Raw genomic sequence first — 22,886 nt, forward strand, 5'->3', positions numbered from 1 at the left:
TCAGCACATTCAACTTGGTAAAGAAAAAAGTATTTAATAAGAATATTTCATTCAGATCTAGGATGTTATTTTAGTGTTCCTTTTATTTTTTTTTGAGCAGTGTAGAATGCTTGCTTAGTGTATTTCATATTCCTTGTGTTTCTTTTTAGTAATACATTGTTATTGATTATTTAACTGTTGGGTTTTGAGTTAGCAAGAAAGTAATTTCATGGTTCTTATGCATGAGACATCAAAACTTGAAACTTAAAAACATGCTAGTTAAGTTTCCTATTGTGCTACGAATTTGTTTTGTTGGAATGTGAATGTTTAGTGTAGGGTTATTTTCTCCTTATTTGCATGTATAATTTCTGCACTCAAGCAATATAGTAAAATGTACATATGGGAGAACATTACAAGTAATGAGAATAAAGTCAACAAGAAAGAGACACCTCAAACAGCTTTTTATTACATTTTTCAATAACAGTACATTATCTATCTTGCATCCAGCTCGCTGTGGTACACCAACATACTGAAATAAAATACAAAAAAAACGGTGAAGAGTACAAGGATGCAGAGCTCTATCTTATCAATGGAAGGAGAAAAAGGAAATCTCAATTGAATTGCAAGTCATTTTACTTGTGGCCACACACAAATACATCACATTTATTGTACATCGCAGGGAAAATAAAGAAGAAATGTCACAACTATTAAAGAAAGTGCTTCTGTATACAGTGAAGAAGAAAAAAAAATGTCATTCAAATGCTTTTTGACATATTTAAGACAAAATAAAAAAATATTACAATAAGAAATCTGAAAATGTGTTTTGTTCCATTGGTTGTGAAAATTTAAAGGTGAGATTGTGTGAACCACCCAACAGAGCTCCCAATCATTCCTTTATGAATTATAAAAAGTGGCATCATTAGAACTGGTAAGCATATTTCAGAGTCTGCAGTCAATAGGAAATCATTCTTCACTTTTAATTCTCTGGTGCATAGCCTTGCCAGTGTAAGTACATAAATGTATGCAGAGTCTAGCCAAAAATACCTTGAATAAAGTTCAAATTATAGTTAACAGGTTACTATCCTTACGAAAAAGACAGACAACTTGGGCCTTTGCACCTTGGAAAGCAATTCTACAGCATGCACGCCTAAATTAACCCATGGCAGACCAGAAAAAAATATGACATTTCAGATCATTATTTTCAGACATTGATTTGTACATTTCATTCACAGAATAGCAAATGCAGTTCCAAGCACAGGAAGGGTCTGTCTATTTAGTCAGGTGAGGTCTATCACTGAGAAGTGGACAAAAAAAAATCAATCCCCCACCCATTTACTAAATCCAGCCTTGCCACAAAAATAACAGAACCCCATTCTAAACCCCACCCAAATAACAAAAGACAGTTAACCCCTTCAGTTAACTGAAAATAAGTTACTCATACCCTTTTGCTTTGGAATGAGCGTTCATCACAATTTATAGCATGTGCTTGGTTAGTTAACAATATTAGTTGAAGCAAATTTGATTTTCTGTGCAAAAAAAGCTGTGATTAAACAAACCGCTATTATATAAATACATCATAGAAACGTTCCCGAAAGTTGCTCATGTAATCTGGTCAAGCTTTTGCTTTCAAGCTCTCTTCATGTTATTTTGTCCCATCTTTCTTACACGATTAAATTAGATTAAAATGAAAAGCTTTAATTTTAAAAACATATCTAAAACCACTGAGGAAACATGACAAACGAAAGTCATTGAATACAACTATAACCTTCAGAGAATAGAATTCTTAAAAAAAAAAAATAGAAAAAAAAAGTTAAATATTTGTACAATTACGCTCCAACATTTGCTTTTGAGACGCATACATTTGCATGGGATGATAGTGTTTTTTCATTCAAGGTAACATAAAATGGTCCAAGAAGGAATGCACAAGTTTGATTTGATACCACAGGAAATCTTTTAAACTAGGTGATAAACAATTGTGCTCTTCTTTGTGTAGGAAAGGCATTGGTTTCCCTTCGTTTTTGTGGTTTCCAAGTCCGTTTAAAACGGGGTTGAAGAAGATGCTGTGAAATTTTACATTCTTAAGTTGTTGTAAATGGTCTTCCAGTGAACTTGAATTCAAAATTACATCTGAAAAAGAAAATGTGGAAAAGGTCAAAGAGCGAGTCAGGGTTGAACTATAGTGAACAATACACTGTATACAAGTAGCTAAGGCTGAGCAATACAAACAAGGGAAAGCACCTCCAGGTTTCAATTCCAGATCTTCAGAAAACTGTCCCAGGATCCTGTTGCAACTGCCATGCCATCATCAGTGACTCCCAGGCAGCTAACACGATTGTCATGTCCAGCCAACACACCTAAAACGGCACCATAGCATTAATCAAAGGACTTTTTGTGGTGGGGATTTACTAGGATGCTGGGAATGATGCAGTTTCATTATACTGACATGATAAAGTTAAAATAAACATCAGTTTGTGGTAGCTAAGTTTTTTTGAATAAAACATTCCCAGGACATGTTGTGTTTGACTAATATGTGTACAAGATAAACGTTGCTTGGTGTGCAATGAGGTCTCTGCAGGGGTCGCATTAGCTTTCAGAAAATGGCATTTTCAAAACGCAGACCATCCAAAGAATGTGTTTAACCATTTCACCCGCATTTCTTATTCAAAGTCGTGTTTTTTTTTTTTGTTGCTACATTAGAGCGAACAGGGGCCTGCAACTGTACTTTTTCTTCACACCCCCCAAAAATTTGCTTCACGTTTTCATTAGATGACAACAAAGTGCAAAACTATTTGGCTAGCAGCCACACAAGTAAATTAGCTTGCAATGAAAGTTGCTTGAAGTTAATCTAATTTAACTTGCTACCGGAGAAAAGTACTGTACATATCAGTCTGAGCACTGTCTGATTGGTCAAGACGAGAGCAAAGATCTCTCATCTGATTGGAGAAGTGCAACTGAATCACAAAATGTGTCCTTTTCTATTCACGATTTGGAGCGAACTGTGACTGAAGGCGAGCAGAAATGACAAGAAGCATTTTAGATCGGAGTTTACAAAAACGCAGCAAAATATTTGTCCCGCTTTTTTATGCGGAAAAATATCCTGCGTTATTGCAACCTCTGCTCAGGGGGGTTATCAGTGACTCACCGGCACGGTCAGCCTTCAGTGTGTCCCACACGTTGCAGTTGAAGTCATCATATCCAGCTAGGAGGAGACGGCCACTTTTGGAGAAAGCAACAGAGGTGATGCCACAGATGATGTTGTCATGCGAGTAGCACATCAGCTCCTGGTCGGCACGAAGGTCGAAGAGTCTGCAGGTGGCATCATCAGAGCCCGTACAAAAGGCATTGCCATTGGGGAAGAACTGTAAAGCACAGATCAGATCACAGAATTATGACAGACTATTAGACCTGGGAATTCCCAGGGACCTCACGATACGGTATTATCACGAAACTTAGGTGCTGATACGATATGTATTGTATTTGTCATGACTCTATACGTATTGCGATTCAAAACATAATGCTCACTATATGCCTTCTGCAGAGAGACAAGAGCATGAGAAAAGGAGTTTTGATCAGTGATGGAAATAAAAAGTGCTGAAAACATGCTGGCTCACTATTTAAAAAGAAGATGAGAACAAGCTATAGGATGAAAAATAACAGTTTTGGTACAGGCACAGCCGTCTAGTTCTAGCTAGATTTTTTGGAGTCAAAGTATGGACATATCACCCAAAATAATATTGCGATAACTATCTATTTTTTCCACCATCACTAGAGACAACAGTAAAGGGTATAATATGCTGACTATATTTTACTTAATAATAATTTGTATCAAATACATTTTTTGAATCAAAGTGAAATGTATACATTTTGATCGAATGGCATTATGTAAAATACACTAATTGCCAATATATGTGCATAGACGTATATATTGATAACGGATGCTGCCCTTACACATATGGCGTTGATGTCAGACTCATGCCCAGTGAAGGTCTGTCTGCACATGCCCTCTCTGACGTCCCAGAGCTTGGCGGAGGCATCACAAGCACCTGAGACAAATAGCCTTGTATCAGGGGCCAAGGAGAGGCTCATGACATCACCACTGTGCCCAGCAAACGTGGTCGTCTGCTGGCCAGTCTCGATATCCCATAGGGCACTGTAAAAAAAAATTAACATCTAGTCAAACAAGCAAGAGTTTCGATCCAAATGCACATCTAATCCACTTCAGGAAAATGAACAGTGTTGTAGTATTGAAAATAAACAGAGTGCAGCATCCCTACAGGAGGGGGAGTAATTCCTTTACTTACCAAGTGGTATCTCCAGAGCTTGTAATAATCTGGTTGTCATCAACAAAGCGACAGCAGGACAGATAACCTGGAATTGAGAGATATCAATTGTACATTACAACAAAAAAATCTTCAGAAATCCAGAAATGTTACCACAGTAGTTTAAGTAGAAGAAAACAAAAGATAAGGATTTCATAGGAAAACAGAAGAAAAACCAAGCCACCAAACAGAAAATGTAGCCTACCTGTGTGTCCAGCGAGCTCCCGGCTCACACGCACATTCCCCTCGCGTGTCTTCAGGTTGTAAATAGAGCAGATGTTGTCCAGACCTCCACAGGCCACGTAGTTTCCTGAAGGTGCATATGAGCAGGTCATGACCCAGGAAGAGCGTAGAGGAATGGCATGGACCTGCAAGGTGATAAAATAAAAAACATGAAACCTTTGCAAGCCTGAAGTAATAATCTCTTATAACAGGTGCATAGGTGAATTAAAAAAAAAAATGAAGTAGAATGGTTGAAGGGACTGAATGCAACGCCTAGAATTGCAATGGAAACATATAGTACAGAGCTTTGAAAGGTAAGCCACTGAAGTATATGACCTTGTTAGTGGTATAGCTGTCCCAAATGATGAGTTTACCATCTTGGGAAGCACTGACCAAGAGCCTGTAAGAAAGAGTGGAAACATGTAAGGTCATGGAATAACAGTTTCCCTATGAGAAATAGTAAGCACACTTCTTTTTTGTCCAACAATAACTACATTCTGCATGAAATAGAATAGCAAACTAAAAGCAATTTATCAAGACTGCGTTGCCTTGTAACTTGACAATAATAGTAACACATGCTTAGTCATAACACCTACGCACATTTAAAGCTCGCCCACTATGCCTACTGTATATCATGTGGAAGCATAGAATCACCAATTCATGCCAAAGGTCATACAAATGTATACCGTACCAACTTCTACACTTGACAACGGGAGTCATTCAACTATGTCACTGCAAAAAAAATCCCTAGTTTGCGAAAGACACTATAAAATTATACTTGGGTTTACCTGGAATCAGTGCCCCAATGCATGGCATAGATCTTAGCCAAATGTCCCCTCAGTGTCCGTCTTGTGCGCATCTGAATACGGCCAACAGGATCAATGTTGGCAGTGATCTGCAAAACACAAAAAGACTGTTACATAATGTCATCAATAGCAGATCGGGTTGAATGTTTTGGATATCCCCAGGTAAAAGAGACCAATATAAATTATTTATTTTTATTTTTTTACCTGTGATAGTGTGGCATCTGCACATGCTTTCCTGGCATCCTGAAAAAGTAGGACGATAATTAACCATCACACAAATGTAAGAAATAAAATAAAGTTGTTGAAGATGGTGTAGCTTTATGACAATGTTGAGACTTGATTATGACAGCAAAATGTCAATTCAATGGGCCAATTGCAACCACCGCTTTCCACTAGATTATCGCTTGCTGAGGTCTCGTTAAACCATCAATACGTGCTAAAAAAATACAAAAATCAATTGCAACTTTAATCCGGCACTGATTTACCGCTCCGTAACCCCGGCATCAGCGTTATCTTTAAGTCCTGATTGTAAGTACAATTTTGCAAGATGACTTCGCCCTCTGGTGGGTATTATCGGAACATTTTAATCTCGCTTCTTGAGCAGACTAACGTGCTGACCACACTGCCGGCATTGCGTGTGCGAGCGTTGCAAAATACTTTTACACATGCACGTTATTCAATCATTTCATCCAAACTGCTCACGCATGTCTGCATAGCCAGGCACTAAAATTTAACTTGGTTCTATTTGACGTTTGACGTGCTGCAAGTCCCACCTCTGCCATCGCATTGGTTTTTAGGAGCATATACCCACGTGGGTGATTGAAAGACGAACTGAGGTCCACACTTCAGTCCAGTTGGTGGTGGTAATGCACCTTAAAGTTGGTTGCCAACCCCATATAAAGTCCAAAGAAGAACAAGACTGAAGGAGGAGAGATTACTAGAAACTAACTAGGTTTCCCCTTTTATCTGTGGATTAATTATCGGAGTACAAAACACAAAATTGGCGCAAAATTCTACAAAGGTCCAGAAAAAAAAAGGACCGTGTGCATTTCAGGTCAAATAACAACCCAATGTTTACAGTGCATTTGGAAAGTATTCAGACTCCTTGACTTTCCCCATTTTGTTATGTTACAGCCTTATTCTAAACTGGATTAAATAGTTTCCCCCTCCCACTCAAACTACACACAGAACCACATAATGACAAAGCAAAAACGGGTTTGTATAAATCTTTACAAAACAGAAATAACACATTTACATAAGTATTCAGACCCTGTACTCAGTACTTTGTTGAAGCACCTTTGGCAGAGATTACAGCCTCGAGTCTTCTTGGGTATGACGCTACAAGCTTGGCACACCTGTATTTGGGGAGTTTCTCCTATTCTACTGGGGTGTCTGGGATGCTGGCCTTCTAGGCAAAGTTTCAAAGAAAAAGCCACCTCTCAGACTAGCCAATAAAAAGAAAATATTAAGAATGGGAAAACACAACCACTGGACAGAGGAACTCTGCCTAGCAGGCCAGCATCCCGGAGTCGCCTGTTTTGTGGGTACTATTTAATGAAGCTGCCAGTTGAGGCCTTGAGGCATCTTTCTCAAACTAGACACTAAACATGTACTTGTCCCTTTGCTCAGTTGTGCACTGGGGCCTCCCACTCTTTCTTGCACAAATTATATAATTAAGAAAACATGTGGTTAGGCTGGTAGTTAAGAGTAATATTCCCTGTTGTGTGCACAGCGGAGATTTATTTGTAGAACATGAACGCTCAATAGTGAACCATTAAATTCTCACCATAATTTGCAAATAAATTCATAAAATCCTACAATGTGATTTTCTGGATTTTTTTCCCTCATTTTGTCTGTCATAGTTGAAGTGTACCTATGATGAAAATTACAGGCCTCTCATCTTTTTAAGTGGGAGAACTTGCACAATTGGTGGCTGACTAAATACTTTTTTGCCCCACTGTATAAACATCATACCATCAATGCAAGCTGTAAAATGACTCCCAACTTACACAGGAACCGTAGTAATGTAGCTAGCTTGCTAGTTACCAGTAACTAGCATGTAATTCCTGGAAAAGGAGCGGTTTAGCTATCAGTTTATTCCAAGTAATAATTTACTACAAAAATCTATAGGACAAGTAGTGTAAATATAATAGTCATCAAGACAGGAACCACTAATTTCATTCATGCTGACAAATAAGAAATGCCACATTTTCCCTGCCAATAGTTGGAGTAGGATGATTGCAGAGCTCCCTGCCTCAGACTGTCAGAATCATCATTTTCTAGCTAACAAACTATACTGAACAGAAATATAAACGCAAAGTGTGAAGTGTTAGTCCCACAACCACATTTTTGCAATAGCGTAGGCCTATATGAAATGTATTTATTAGATTGTCATTAGAATGTTGACGTCAAGAGTCGATTTTCTCTACTATGCGCCGGTTGTGTTCAGGGATTGATGCAAATAAACGCCTGGGCTTTTAATTGAAGTTTACCGACCGGTATGTCAGTCTTCCATTTATCTTTCAAATTTCAATTGTTGTTGTTACCGATAAGACGTTATTTAATTGGGGCGGGAGTAGTGAACGCAGACAATGACTATTTCCCATGCCATATCCACTGTCTAGTATCAAGCAGGCTTGACACCGTAACGCGTCAGAACACCTGGCATACCAGTTTTATTCCAATGTTTTTTCGTTGCAATCAAGGTTAGTTTAGGCCGCAGCTGCATGTAATCTCACGTTAGTAGAGTTAAGAAAGCCAGCAGTAACCTGCAGGAGCAGGTTAAGTTCTGTGTGTTCGTTGCAAATCGAGTCAATAGTGCTGAAATACACCATTTCTGTACGTTTTGAACAATTGCTCCTGCCCCATTGATGGTAGATGGAGAGATTAACACTCACTCTGATCTGGCTTTTGAGCTGCTCAGCCTCCTGGCGTAACTGGTCCAGTTCACTCATTTTCCCCTGCTAGTATGTCTGCCTCGCTCCAGCTGCCGGGACACTTGCTGATCTGAAAGAGGAAGGGGGAAAAAAAAGTCTGTCTCAGAAAAATAATGTCTGAGGGGTGTCAGTAGTTATGTACTAAATAGGGATACACGATATGTCGGTGAACATATCGGAATCGGACGATATTAGCTAAAAATGCCAACATCAGTATCGGCCCGAGGTCTAGTTTAATGCCGATGTGCAAAACTGATGTCAAAGCAGACCCGCATGCATACCTTTATAATGTAGGTTACGTAATGACGCCATAATATTTTGCGTCACACATGCAACACAGCATTCCTAACCTCGCCCACAATGTCTGCTGTGTGGATCGAGCAGTCAACAAGTCGAGCAGTCATTTGAAATAGTAAGAACATTTCAGTGAGACAACTCAAATCCATTAACAGCAAGATAATGGAATTCATTGCCCTTGACAATCAACCGTTCATCGGTCGTGGGTGATGTTGGCTTTCGTCGACTGGTCGAGCACTGTTACGCATGTTGCCCTACCGGAGTTACACAGTAATAGCGTCACTGCAGTCAAATAACACTATTTGATGCGTTAAATAAGCTTTTAATTTGACACGTCAAATAACACAGTTCTATTACAGACGGTTGTGTGTTCTGAATTTGCATGTGCAAGCCAAGCACCACCACTACTATCAGTAGCACTGTCAAAGCTAGGGATGGGTATCGTTAAGATTTTAACGGTACTACTACTCTTACCGATACTGCTTATTGATCCGGTACTTTAACGGTATTCTTAATGGTTTGGTTATTTTTTTTTTACAAAAAACTTAAAACAAATTAAGAACAGAATTAACATTGCTTTATTTTCAGAAATGTAAAACAAATTAAAAACAAATATTTACAGCAGAAGAAACAGAAATGTTTTGAACAAATCACTATCATAGACTTATGTTGTGATGGAAATGTAAAACAAATGAAAAACATTTTCCTGCAAAAGAAAAGTGGTATAGAGCAACACGGGCGGGGCATGCAGGTAGGCTGCAAAAGAACTAACAGTTCTTAGCAGTTCTTCTGGAGAAACATATTTGCCTTCTCTGGCAGAAGTCAGGACCTCTCCTAGATTATTGTGTTCCCTGCAGAAGAAAATACTCTCTCGCTAGGGGTGGAGGAGGCTTCAGCACAGAGAGAACTTGTTGCAATGTTTGTGAGGGGCAGAGTAGCTCTCTTCACCGACCACCACATCATTGGATCTTCAGCCATGGGGATGAGAGCTAGGCCTTTGTAGAGCTCCACCTCAAGGTCAACACGCTCGCTGAGGGTGAGGGACGAGGTGTCCTGTTGGATCGTCAATCTCAACTCCATGTCCTCCTCTGAGAACAGCTCCTCCAAGGCACTCCTTGTTTTGTACAATGGAGGGACTGTCTCCTCCATTTCCTCTTCTTCAGACTCCTCCTCCTGGTGCTCTGTGTGTCTGCTCCGGCTCCTCTGACAGCCCTGATGTTGCTCCTGTCACATTGGCCTCAACAGTTGCCTTCCTCAGCCTGTCCCAGGTGATGTCACTCACCGGCCTCCCTTTAAATCTGGGGTCCATTGCTGTGGCCTCATGCAGGAAGGCTTGAATGTCCGCTGGCGCTCGGAGAGGTTCTCCCATACCTTCTCTGATGGTTGCCACAAACATATCTTCATGCTTCACAGTGAAGTGCTTTTCCAGTTTTTGGAAAATGGGTATGATCTGTCCACAGGTGGCATTATTTCCACATGGCACACACAGTGTGGATGTAAAGAGGATTCTCACGAGCTGGACAAACTCCTCAGCCTTATGGAAGTCCTCGTCCTTCAGACGGCCCAGGTTGTCCTCGGTCATTGCTTTTCTCAGTTGTGGGTCCAAGGCTGCTGCTTGGATCGCTGGATACTGCTCCGTGAATCTCATTAGATAAGAGTTCCATCTGTTCTTCACATCAAGGATGAGTGAGTGATGCGGAAGGCCTGAAACAAAAAAACTACATTCGCGATTTGTACACTCCCCTAGTGTGGAGGACCTTCTATTTTACACTGCCCTGGCTTGTATAGTGCACTGTAACATTGAGATAGTGGTCCTGACAGAGGCTGGTCCACCCGTCTGATGTGATGGCCAGCTTTGGCACGTCCTTCAGCTCAGTGATCACATTGGCCTTTTCTACACCATACCAGGTAGGAATGAATGTTTCACCGAGGTAACTCCTAGAGAGAGGGGTATATTTGGGGGTGAGTGCCTTGCTCATCTCCCTACAGTAAAAAAAAGAAGATTGTTTTCATGTGTTGAATTATCATTATTGAATTATTGTGTTGTGTATTGTGGAGTGATGGGACTAACATACATACCCTTATATACTACTAGATCCTAAAAATGAATACAACTCAATATATACACTGCCTGTTACCTAAAGCCCTTGGACTCCACTGTTGCAAAGGGGTGTAGGCCTTTCACTATGAACTTCGTCACAGCTAGGTGGCACTCATTCGCCCTCTCCTCAGTCATCCTCCCACTAGCTGCCAGTGTGAAGGGGCTTTGGGCTTGTCTTTGGCTTGGACCAGCGGTATTAGAGGGGGGAGTGGGTTGGTTCATTGTAGCTGCAACTTTAACAAAAAAGCTGCAAAATCTTTAAATGGGTAATTGAATTTATGAACCCACCCATAACGAAACAATCAGCTGGCTAATGGTTCCTTTTGATCATGAACCCATGTTCGCATAATCTAGTTAACTCTGTGTGTGGGCTCCAGGCTGCTAGGATACATACATAACGTAGATCAGGCAACGATAGATGAACTACGAGCTAGGCAGTCAAAAACTGTGCATTTCTCTGCCTGTACATGACGCATCTTTGATAGATGTTTGGATAGACTATGTGTTTCTGCCCTTACGAGCAAGTCTTGTGGCAACGACTTTGGTGAAGTGTACCCACACTTTTGAACGTTTAGCTCTCTCCGCCATCGTCACTAATTAAAAGCAGGGTGCCGTGTGTGCTGTAGCGTGTGAGAGACAGGCTCAGCGCGAGAGAGATCTCTTCTGGATTGGGAATAGCAAAAATACAGACGAATGTTTCAATCTTATTGCAAATCAGAAACGGTTGGTGAAATAAAAATGTCCAAGATAAAAGTTATGTAGCAATAACAAATAGGATTTTTTTTTTTTTTCCCTTTCTCCAGTACCGAAAGCAGAACTGATAACGTCAGAGTTTATCAATACTACGGTCTTTCATAATTTAGCCCTGGGGCTCGTTTAATACCAGGTTTGAAAGCTATACAAAAAAAAGCAAACAGGCCACGAGCGATGTGTTTACAATACTGCGTTGGTGATAAAGCATTATTTTTTCGACTGCAGCTTCTGGGGTAGCTAGCTTTAGCTTGGTACCTAGCTAGCACCAATACAACCAGCCTGAAAACAATGACCAGTAGAAAGTGCAGTCATTTTCATTATTCTTAGCAATGATTTTGGAATCCCTGTGAGTAAGTATTAGCTAGGTAGCCACTTGTTGTTTGCCTATTGAAATTCAGTTCATGAAAATAAATAGCTCGCCAGCTACTTAACCCTGTCGCCCAAAGCTAACGTTATACGCAACCAGCTAGCTTCATCTGGCTAGTGAGGCTTCACCAGACTGGGTTATGTGTTGCGAAGCTAGCCACAATAAGGATTAGGCACAATAGCGTAATTTGTAGTAGCAATAGTAGCTCTTACCGCGGGACTGTACATATTTACCTAAGGATTGGGGATCAATTAAATGCGGTATCAGCCTACTCAATACCCAAGATATCCCCCCCCCCAACATCCTCCTCAGAGTTATCAGAGTCCAAAACATCCACGCTGAATTTTTTTTCCCCTGGAATAGTGTTCAAAACACATGGTAGGTTGACAATAAATGTGGCTCAAGTCAACGAGTCCTGCAATAAGAGCTACGACGCTAATGTTCTCTGGGTGTCACTGAGTAGACTGATACCCCATGTCAATGCCATAGTTAAGGCTGTACAGTGAAATAAGTATGCCCCCAATGTAATTCTAAAGTATAATACATCCAGTGTGATTCAAACAAGGCTAGATGTCATATATGAGACATCTAGCCTTGTTTGTTTGAATTGGGCCATTTCAAATGTGCTTTTACAGCACACTGAAGGGATGAGATGAATATGGTCAAAATGGTATTGACAGTTGATTACACATTTTCCAAGCCAGGCTATTTTTATTCATGATTTATCATATACTTATTGTTCATTGTTTAGTACTAGTTAGTGATGCACCGATATGACATTTTTATTTATTTATTATTTTGTGATACACACACATTATTACATACATACATATATATATATACACATACATATTACAAAATACGTTTTTCCAGAAAGGGTGATATGGAATCACCCGTCCATCAAGGATAGGGCAAATTCTTTCATAAAGCAGTGTCGCTCTTCAATGAACAGGCTAATGACGCATATTTGCATAATAGATGTGCAGATGGACTTCGCCCTCTTCAAAGAACTCGCAGACAGAAAAGTAGCAGCAACTTTCCCTCCACAGGGAAACATATTGTGTAGTCATTAGGCTACATGACAGATATTGTGTTGTCAGGAAGAAGTGCATCCGTGCTGACACTTTCTTTGGCTAGTCCAGGCCCACACTCCCATAGCCTACATTACAGTACTTCTGTTGGCTTGGCCAGTGCAGCAGGCCCATACACTCAGAGCGCTTCTCCTGCCCCCTGCCCTCACACAACCATGCTTCTGACTCAGTCCCATCTTCTCATCTCAATGTTAGCAGCATACCACCCTGCATACCACTGCTGGCTTGCTTCTGAAGCTATGCAGGGTTGGTCCTAGTCAGTTCCTGGATGGAAGACCAGATGCTGCTGGAAATGGTGTTGGAGGGCCAGTAGGAGGTACTCTTTCCTCTGGTCTAAAAAAATATCCCAATGCCCCAGGGCACTGCCCTGTGTAGGGTGCCGTCTTTCGGATGGGATGTTAAAAGGGTGTCCTGAATCTGAGGTCATAGGTGGCAGCATTTTCACTTTTGGATAAATAGCGTGCCCAATTTCAACTTCCTGCTACTCATCCCCGGAATATAAGATATGTATATTATTAGTAGATTTGGATAGAAAACACTGAAGTTTCTAAAACAGTTTGAATCATGTCTGTGAGTATAACAGAACTTATGTAGCAGGCAAAACCCAGAGAACAAATCATTCAGATTTTTTTCTCTGTCTATTCAATGAGTTTTTCCATTGGGAAACTAGATTTCTAAGGGACTTGTTTGCAGTTCCTACCGCTTCCACTGGATGTCACCAGTCTTCAGAAATTGGTTGAGGTTATTCCTTTGTGTAATGAAGAAGTACGGCCATCTTGAATGACTCACGTTATGTGTACTGTTTGACACCCTTATTAGGAACCTGGTTGCAGTTCCTATGGCTTTCACTAGATGTCAACAGTCTTTAGAAATTGAGTCACTCCAGGTGGACTCCACTGTTTTGGTGCACGCTCCACGTTGTTTTTTATCCGGTATTAGAAACAGTTTATTCTGTCTTAAATTTGATTGATTATTTACGTTTTAGGGTACCCGAGGTTGGATTAGGAACGTTGTTTGAAATGTTTGGACCAAGTTGAGGTAACTTATTAGATACTTTGTAGGCATGTTGGGCGAGTTGAAACCGGTGTATTTCTGAATCAAACGCGCCAAATAAATTAGGATATAAATAAGGACATTATCGAACAAAAAGGACCATTTGTGTTGTTTCTGGGACATTTTGGAGTGCCAACAGAAGAAGATCAAAAGGTAAGGCATTAATTATATCGCCATTTCTGACTTTGTGGTTGAAAAATTATTTTCAAGTGTTTGTATGCGGGGCACTGTCCTCAGATAATCGCATGGTGTGCTTTTGCCGTAAAGCCTTTTTGAAATCTGACACAGCGGCTGGATTAACAAGAAGTTAAGCTTTATTTTGATGTATAACCTATATATTTTCAAGAATGTTAAATATAGACTAATATTTTAAATTTAGTCTTTGAATTTCGCGCACTGAAATTTCACCGGATGTTGGCCAGGTGGGACGCTACCGTTCCACCTGCCCATAAGAAGTTAAATAAATTGGGACCCTTGACATTTATTTTTTTAAATCCCAGAAGAAAAACGTTTTCCTCCTCACAAAATCAAAATGCTGCTAGCTCTTGCTCTTGCTCTTCGCAAATTATCCGAGTGGGTGTTCAGTCTTCGGTTTGTTTAAGAGTAAATTATCCTAGCCTAGTCATTGATGTTTGGCCAGGCTTTACTGAAGTTGCGAGACATTGCAAGCCAAGAAACTGCAAAAACACAGCATTCCAATAGATTGTCAGAACCGTGCACTTTGCCTGTCTGCCTGGTGGCCAACCTGCGCCTACCCTCGCAGTCCCGAGTGTTCATGTTCTTGGCAGTACAAAAACAAAATTAGTCTACGCTGTCCCAAAAGTACTGAATCTTAGGAATCGATTCCTAGTGGAAGATGTGTTCTTTCCACTAAATGTCTTGGTAAGTCACGTTATTTAACAAACTTTAAACTACTTTTTTAGGAGAGCATGGTCTGCGCACAGGCAGCTCAAGATTATTTGATTCACAGTTCTGGTCACCTGGTGATGGATGTTAGTCCCGCTTCAGAAGCACTTTTCCTTTACAGACAAGTAAAATGCCTGTTCAGTGGCTGCAAAAACTTTGAAACGAAACCACCTCTGGAATTAGTGTCGGCATTTAAAACGCAGTAGTTAGACAAACAAACAAAGCCGTAACTGAGGCACTTTCAAGGCTATGACTGCAGTAGATCCAACTTAAAATTGCCCAGTCCTATCGGTCATACACACGCAATAGGACTATTATTCTATAATTTTGTTGTATTATTTTAACAGAAAACCAAATAATATAAACCTTTCATTTTAGCTAGAGTTTTTCCCCTTAGCTAACCCAATCACCTTACATCATGTACAGGATTTCACTCAGTACGGTTCCCAAGAATTTGACTGCTAGACTGAGGACGTTCTCTAAAAACTTACCATCTCATCCTGGAAGGTCCTCTCCGATTGGCTAGCCCTCATATCTAGCTAGTCTTTGCACATTAATCTCCTAGTCTTGCTGATAAAAAGTATCACTGTTAAAGGCCAGGACAATACCAGTATCGCAATACTCGTTAATATCGTGGCAAGGAAACAAAACACGAAGAGGATTTAACTTAAGGAAAACAGCACAAATGTCAGAAACAAACATGTCATCGAGTCACATGTATTTATTTTCTAAGCTTATAGCACACAATATTTTACATACAGCAGGTTTTTTTTTTTATGACCAGATTGATCTTCTTCGGGTTTTCATTTTGAACATGGGGAGAAAAAAAATTGCAATACTGGTATCGTCACGGCCCTATGTTAAAGGCAGACTCAGCGATATGACATTACCACGAGGACCACCGCAGATAAAGATGAGCGAGATGCAAGACGTCACTCACACAGTATGTGCGTGGGTTCGCGTCACGCTGTTAGAGCATCGTAGCCAGGGCACCAAAAAGTGGAAAAGTTGAGCCTCGTGCTTCACTCTTAGTTGTTGCAGAAATTGTCCCACTATGCTATTAACTTTCTGCATCCACGTCACCAAGTCTACCTTTAATTCCAGGAATACTTCCCACTACATCCTTCCTAGACACATCAAGGAAGAATTTGTGCATTGAATGAACCTTAACATGAGAAGAGTGACTAACATGAATCAGGAGGGAGACACTAGGCCTAGACCTATAATGCAGTGTAAAGCACTAATTACTGCTGTATCAGAATGTGGGACATAGAATGTCACCGTTAATCATGGCAGGGATAAAATGTAATTAAAGTCTTCCAATTCTGCACTGGCATTTGTCCAAAGACCTCATTCATTGAGTTTGATGTTAAAGCCTGTTTTTTACATTCCTTTTAGTCAATTTGGGCACACAATTCAGAAGCTGCTGAAGACTAAATGTAGGACAGTCACACTTCATCCCTGCACTTCCTCAGGGTAAGAAAACAATGAAAAAAAATCTGAAATGTGGGTGAACCAGATGCTCTTGGAGTCTGTCCATAAGCCATTACTGTAAGGAGTTTCTATGCCCCCCATAATTTCTTCAAGCGCCTGATCAGGGTCAGCTGACTGCATGATAAGCAGGGAGTTGTGGCAAATAGCCTTGAGGTGTGGCTTACTGACTGATCTGAGGTCTCTTGAGGGTAGCCTGAGTCTGCTGGTTCCAATGGGGTTTGGGCATAATAACAACCAAACTGTTGTGATAAGAATATATTTTTTTAAATAAAACGAGAACAGAATCTTGAACACAGCATTTCTGCTCCCTAGAATTCACGTTTCTTTCAACCATAAATGTTGTCATGTGTTTGTTTCCATGCAGGCAAACAATACATTCCCCTCTCAGAGCAGAATCTCACTGTCATTACCTGGCACTCTACCCTGCTGCCATATGTACATAGTCATTGAACCCTGGTCAGTTTACATACATACCGTATTCTGGGGTTGGACAGATTTACATATTGTCATAACGTCTTCTCATCCCAGGATGTACAGTATTACAGGCTTAGTACACAAGGGGGCGCCCAAAAAAAAATCCATTACCAGAATGCTAACAAAATTAGCACAAGTAATAGCATATTTAGCTAGCTGCCTCAATGGAAATTCAATAACAAACTAATGAAAATAAATTCATGTCTAAGAGAGGCAGTCCAGCTCAAAGTTACATACAGTCCATTCGGAAAGTACTCAGACCCCTGGACTTTTCCCACATTGTTAAGTTACAGCTTTGTTTTAAAATGTATTAAAAAACGAATTCCTCAATCTACACACTATACCCCACGACCAAGCAAAAACATGTTTTATAAATATTAGCAAATTTATAAAAGATAAACACTGAAATATTATATTTACATAAGTATTCAGACCCTTTACAGCATCGAGTCTTCTTGGTTATGACGCTACAAGCTTGGCACATGTATTTGTGGAGTCTCTCTCATTCTTCTCTGCATATCCTCTCAAGCTTTGTCAGGTTGGATGGGGAGCATTGGTGCACAGCAATTTTCAGGTCTCTCCAAAGATGTTTGATCGGGTTCAAGTCCGGGCCACTCAAGGACATTCAGAGACTTGTCCCGAAGCCACTCCTTCATTGTCTTGGCTGTGTGCTTAGGTTTGTTGTCTTATTGGAAGGTGAACCTTTGCCCCAGTCGAAGGTCCTGAACGCTCTGGAGCAGGTGTGATGCTGCTACCACCATGCTTCGCCGTAGGGATGGTGCCAGGTTTCCTCCAGACATGACGCTTGGCATTCAAGCCATAGAGTTCTATCTTGGTGTCATCAGACCAGAGAATCTTGTTTCTCATGGTCCAAGAGTCCTTTAGGTGCCATTTGTCAAACTCCAAGCGGGCTGTCATGTGCCTTTCACTGAGGAGTGGCTTCCATCTGGCCACTCTACCATAAAGGCCTGAATGGTGGAGTGCTGCAGAGATGGGAGAACCTTCCAGAAGGACAACCATCTCCACAGAGGAACACTGTGACCATCATGTTCTTGGTCACCTCCCTGACCAAAGCCTTTCTCCCCCAATTGCTCAGTTTTAGGAAGAGTCTTGGTGGTTCCAAACGTCTTCCATTTAAGAATGGAGGCGGCCACCGGGTTCCTGGGGACCTTCAAATGCTGCAGACCCTTTTTAAAAAAATATATACTCTTCTGTGCCTCGACCCAATCCTCTCTCGGAGCTCCACGGACAATTCCTTCAACCTCATGGATTGGTTTTTGCTCTGAAACAATGTCAACTGTGGGACGTTATATAGACAGATGTCTGCTTTTCCAAATCATGTCCAATCAATTGAATTTACCACAGGTGGACTCCAATCTAGTTGTAGAAACATCTCAAGGATGATCGATGGAAACAGGATGCATCTGAGCTCAATTTCGAGTCTCATAACAAAGGGTCTGAATACTTATTTACATAAGGTTTCTGTTTATTTATTTATAAATTCTCAAACACAATTTTTAAAAATAACATTTTGCCTTGTCATTGTGGTGTAGTGTGTAGATTGAAGTGGAAAAACACTGATTAATTTTAGAACAAGGCTGTACCATAACAAAATGTGGAAAAGGGGGTCTGAATACTTTCCAAACACACTGTAGGTTTTTAATAGGCATTTATACCTGTAGGCTTAACCAGAGCTTGTGTGCGCACTCTGCACGTGTGTGTGGAGGGAGCGGTCCGAACGCAATTGAATGAATGAGACAGAGGGGAAATGGAATTTAGGTAGAAGAACAGTGAGGAGCTTGGCTTGGTTTCTTTTTTGTTGTGCCTTTGCAAACACATGTACAAGTGGAACACTAGAATCAAAGCAAATTAATGTTGTCATCAAAACAACATTTTGCTTGCCAGATCGGGCAGCCACAAAGCACATTCCACTAAATAGTTGTACAGTATTTTATATCTCTAGTTAAAGATTGAGGTGCCTTTTATCATGTACAAATGTTCAAGTAATTGCAAAATAAAGCACTAAAAGGGCACAAAACGTAGGCCTATGTGTTGTAGAAAGCTTGATACTATAATATCAGTCCAACAAATTTCATATGGCTAAAGCTGGATCATAGAAAAGACCATAAACAGCACTATCACTGACCAAGCCTGTAATCCTAAAACCTCAAATCCACAGACAGTAAATATTTAATCCCATCTATGCCCACTAACAAAACAGCTGGAAAAAAACACCGGGGTCAGAAAGCTGTTTTCCACTCAGGAAAAAAAAAAGCATGTAATGATTAGTCTCCCTTCCACACGCACCATACTTACAGGATTGTTATTGAGGTTGTCCTTTTATCAAAATGAACTAATGCTTAAAACACACATCTGGGATAAGGGTGGTGGGGTTTTAATTCATACATTCTGTCATGCAACAATTATGATCTGGATTAAAAACATGTAATTGGGTGTATCACAGAAAAAAGCCACCCTGCAGTAAAGTTTACCCTGGCATTGCAGACAATTCATGCACATCCACAAGACCATCAGTGGTAATTGAAAACCTGCCTAACAGCTAGCTTTTAGTGCAAATGTTGATCATGGAACACTCCTGTTCTGATGTCATTTGACTCCACAGGGACACATTGTTGTGGTCAAATGTGACTTGTTTCAGGAAACTAAGCGTATGGGTCACTACTTCACAGGAGAACCATTTGAAAGTAAACTTTAAAAAAAAAATCTAAATGTGTTTTTGGCAGAAATGCCTTCTGGAACATGTGAACTTCCACGTGCCTTAAAAACAGACTTGTATGCCATCTGTAAATACGAATACAATTGTTAAATTACGAGCCTAGTTGGTTTAGCCACAGAAAAATCCAGCAACCTTCCAGCTAGCCATGATTGGCTGAGATGAGTGGGCTGGACACGAGTTCAGATAAGTCTGCCATGTAGCACACTTCTGTATATTTGAGCTGGTCAGTATGTGTAGGTAATCCTGTCTAACACTGCTTAAAAAAATATATATCACGTAGTAGAACTGCATAAGTGTTGCGCTCCACTTTCTGTAGGACCAAGTTTTGAAATCACTGGAATTAGAGTGTGATAGCTAAGGAGATAGAAAACACCTGTCTCCGGATTACATCTTCAAATGAAGCAAGTATGCATTTCAATAGAATGTCACTGCGACAACAGTTTACTGTTGATAGATGTAGCTAGTAAATTCACTCTGGCTATCTACTCTGATTTCAGAGCACTCTCGTCTGAGCGTACCAGAGCGTAGAATAATTGACAAATTTATCAACGCTCAACACCTGTTGAATATGGCCGGTGTCAGTAAACATGGGCAAAAAAGCGTAAATTGTTGCAGTCACCGACACTCTGGATAATATAAAACCAGCCTAATCAGCTCTACTAGTGCGAGTAAAATGGTCAGTGAGCTGTTCTCTCATGCGTGTCTGGAAGTAGCTAGCAAGCTAGCCAATGTTAACCAGTTAGCTTGGGTGCTTGACTGTTGTTGTTAGGACAGAATGATTGGCTCAACCCTTAAAGAAATGGGTGGGGCTAAAGCTTAAGAGGGTGTGAACAATGCTGAAGTGGTGTAGGTACAAAACCATTTAAAGGCCATTTTCTTAAAGGCGAGACTACACGTTTATCAACTTTCATAGCAGAATTACTTTCCCATTGTTCCTCAAATGCAATGTATGATGTACCATTTTGTAGCTCTGTGTATCTGCTTTTATCCAATGTAAAAAATAAACAATTTTGCTACATAATACCGAAACAAGGTGGTAGTGGTAGGAATATTTGCTTGCATTGCAAAAGCACCATTTGCATCCATTTTGAATGTCACCTGAGAATAACCTGATGAAGTACTCTGTTAATCAGATGAGGTTACCATATTTGTTTGAACTACTACTCTTTGTCGATATAATGTTGCAAATGCAAGAACTGCTCTTCTATATAAACATGGGTTCGGTTCCACTGTATACTTCCAGATTTCTTATGTAATTCACATCGAATTATTATTTTTAGCTGGATTGGAAGTTTATGTAAAAAAAAGTTTGGGTAGCTACCACTACCAACACAGTTACACTGACCACCTCAACCGATGGCATACTAATGTCTTGCATCAATGGAAACCTGTGAGGCAGCAAACGCCATCTTGTTCGCTGCCGCTTGTAGGCCTACTAGGGTTGACGAATCAAATCTAGCTAACTACTGTAGCTACTACCAATGAAGATGGATTCAATTTCATTGTATGTGAAATTTGAAAATGTGCAATCTCACTATTTAATGCAACATGTGAAAAGGCCCCGAGGTGTAGATCTGGATGTACAATATTACCTGAATGTACAGTTTAACGATGTTTTACCAAACAACCCTGCTCAACAGCAGTGACCTCAACACTACTCACGTTAGCACACACTTCACTAGCCAACTAACGTTAGCTAGCTACAGTATATCAGACAAGGGACGTTTTCAGCAGGGTGCGCTGTGGATGATCAGAAAGAGGGGCAGACAAGAATCAAACAGAAAAGAGCCAACAAATATAGTACAGAATACTGTTTCGGCATTCCTGTCGCCCCCGTGTTGGACTTGTGTTATTCCAGCACCTAAAAGGGGTTAGCGAGTGTTGCTGGCCAATAAAATCCAATGATCTTGTTAGCTAGTATAGCCGTGTCGTTAAAGCCAGCAGTAGCCATTTAATTTGATTAAGATGTACAGCACCAAAGCCAACGAAAGCAATTGTGCTACCGTTAAGGTGGGGGATAAATTGCACAAATTGATTTAGTCAACCTGCAGCTAGTGTTATAACTGCCATCTAGCTATAGTTAGCTGACGTCGTTAGTTAGTCTTGCTAACGTTAGTTACCGTCAGCTAGCTATACAGTTAACGTTCTGTGTGGGTTGCCAAATCAAATGCCATGTCGAAAAAGTGTCATACTTCACCAATAGGGCATATTTAACAATGCCTCAATTTATTTGAACACAGACCATAAACATTATCGGGGCCCAAACTAGCTTGACTAATTGACCATTCAGATTCCAAATTAACGTTAGCTACCTAGTGCTTGCATTTAGGCCATTGGTCGTCCATCTCAAAATTGTTAGCCGGCTAACAAGTAACTAGGTTAAATAAATGTCGTTTAAGTTCATTTTAGGGATAACGAAGCACGACTGATATGTTGAATGGAAATTAAGGTATCTGGGCAACATTGTTGTATCTAGATAAAGGTATAACTAACTGTACACCTAGGCTAGCTAAATTAGCAAACTAACGTTAATTAACTGGTCAAAGTGTTCGCTGTCAGTAACGTTAGTTAGCTACCATGTCCGTTTCTCATGAATTTGACAGGGTCCAAACCCGTCCCTGCAAAGAACCCAGGCTGTAAAATATATGTAGGCTACTGTACAGTCTGTGTAGCTAAACACATACGGTAACGTTACACTGCTAACGGTATAGCTATAGTTAGCACTGTCAACTGGAAAGCAAGCAGAGCCCTCTCGGCTAAACGAACGCGCGTTAGCCAACGACCCCACCACTAATCTAACACATCGACCAATAATACCACTATTGTATGTTTGAATTGCAAATGTGCAACATTTAACCATCCCTTACCTTTTTCTTAGTTGGCGTTGGCTTTTTTTTTTTTGGCATTGACTGGAAGAGGTAGCTAACGGTGTATACCTCCAATCCACGCACCAACTAACGCCCGTGAACCGCTAGTTTGCAAATCCTAGTCGGAGTTTTTTTTTTTTTCAACAACCTGGACCAACCCGGGAAAACAATCACTCCACTCCCTGCTGATGACTGGACGCAGATTGCCTGTATTTGCAACTGTAATCTCAACACTCGGTTTCCACTAATGTCTTCGCCCGATGTATATTTCATTTAGAAGCCACTTCCTCTTCGTCTATGACACCAGCCTGTTTAGCCGCCCTTTCTCAGTAGTCACTCTCTTCTTCACCCGGCCACCGAACAGCGAAGATGGGCGCGGTAACCCTGCACTCAGCTATGGGAAACCCCACGCTCTGCAGCAGCGCTCGCACACGCACAAAATGAATTTGGCAATTCGTTTAGAAAAAAATACAGTAGGCCTAGT

At 40.6% G+C, this 22,886-nt stretch overlaps 1 protein-coding gene and 1 pseudogene across 1 annotated transcript; both read right to left on the bottom strand.

The window, feature by feature from the left end:
- Positions 1–423: 423 nt before the first annotated feature.
- LOC110527803 (guanine nucleotide-binding protein G(I)/G(S)/G(T) subunit beta-1) lies at positions 424–22,839 on the bottom strand. Its single transcript, XM_021609319.3, has 11 exons — positions 22,403–22,839; positions 8,224–8,332; positions 5,531–5,569; positions 5,309–5,415; positions 4,857–4,920; positions 4,504–4,666; positions 4,281–4,347; positions 3,928–4,129; positions 3,122–3,338; positions 2,218–2,333; positions 424–2,106 (listed from the first exon to the last, which is right to left on the bottom strand). The coding sequence occupies exons 2-10, from the start codon at positions 8,278–8,280 to the stop codon at positions 2,227–2,229; spliced, it is 1,023 nt and encodes a 340-aa protein (XP_021464994.1). The 5' UTR covers positions 8,281–8,332; positions 22,403–22,839; the 3' UTR covers positions 424–2,106; positions 2,218–2,226.
- Positions 9,440–10,316, bottom strand: LOC149982532 (uncharacterized; annotated as a pseudogene).
- Positions 22,840–22,886: the final 47 nt, after the last annotated feature.

Source organism: Oncorhynchus mykiss, chromosome 7 (assembly GCF_057628025.1).
Source record: "Oncorhynchus mykiss isolate SJ-2025 chromosome 7, ASM5762802v1, whole genome shotgun sequence".
Taxonomy (NCBI): Eukaryota; Metazoa; Chordata; class Actinopteri; order Salmoniformes; family Salmonidae; genus Oncorhynchus; species Oncorhynchus mykiss.

Excerpts from the sequence above, each read along its gene's own strand:
- LOC110527803 (XM_021609319.3), bottom strand. The coding sequence starts at position 8,280 with ATGAGTGAACTGGACCAGTTACGCCAGGAGGCTGAGCAGCTCAAAAGC. Across the intron at positions 4,667-4,856 it reads ACAGCTATACCACTAACAAG|GTCCATGCCATTCCTCTACG; the intron begins GTCATATACTTC and ends ATCACCTTGCAG. Across the intron at positions 4,348-4,503 it reads GGAGCTCGCTGGACACACAG|GTTATCTGTCCTGCTGTCGC; the intron begins GTAGGCTACATT and ends TCTCAATTCCAG.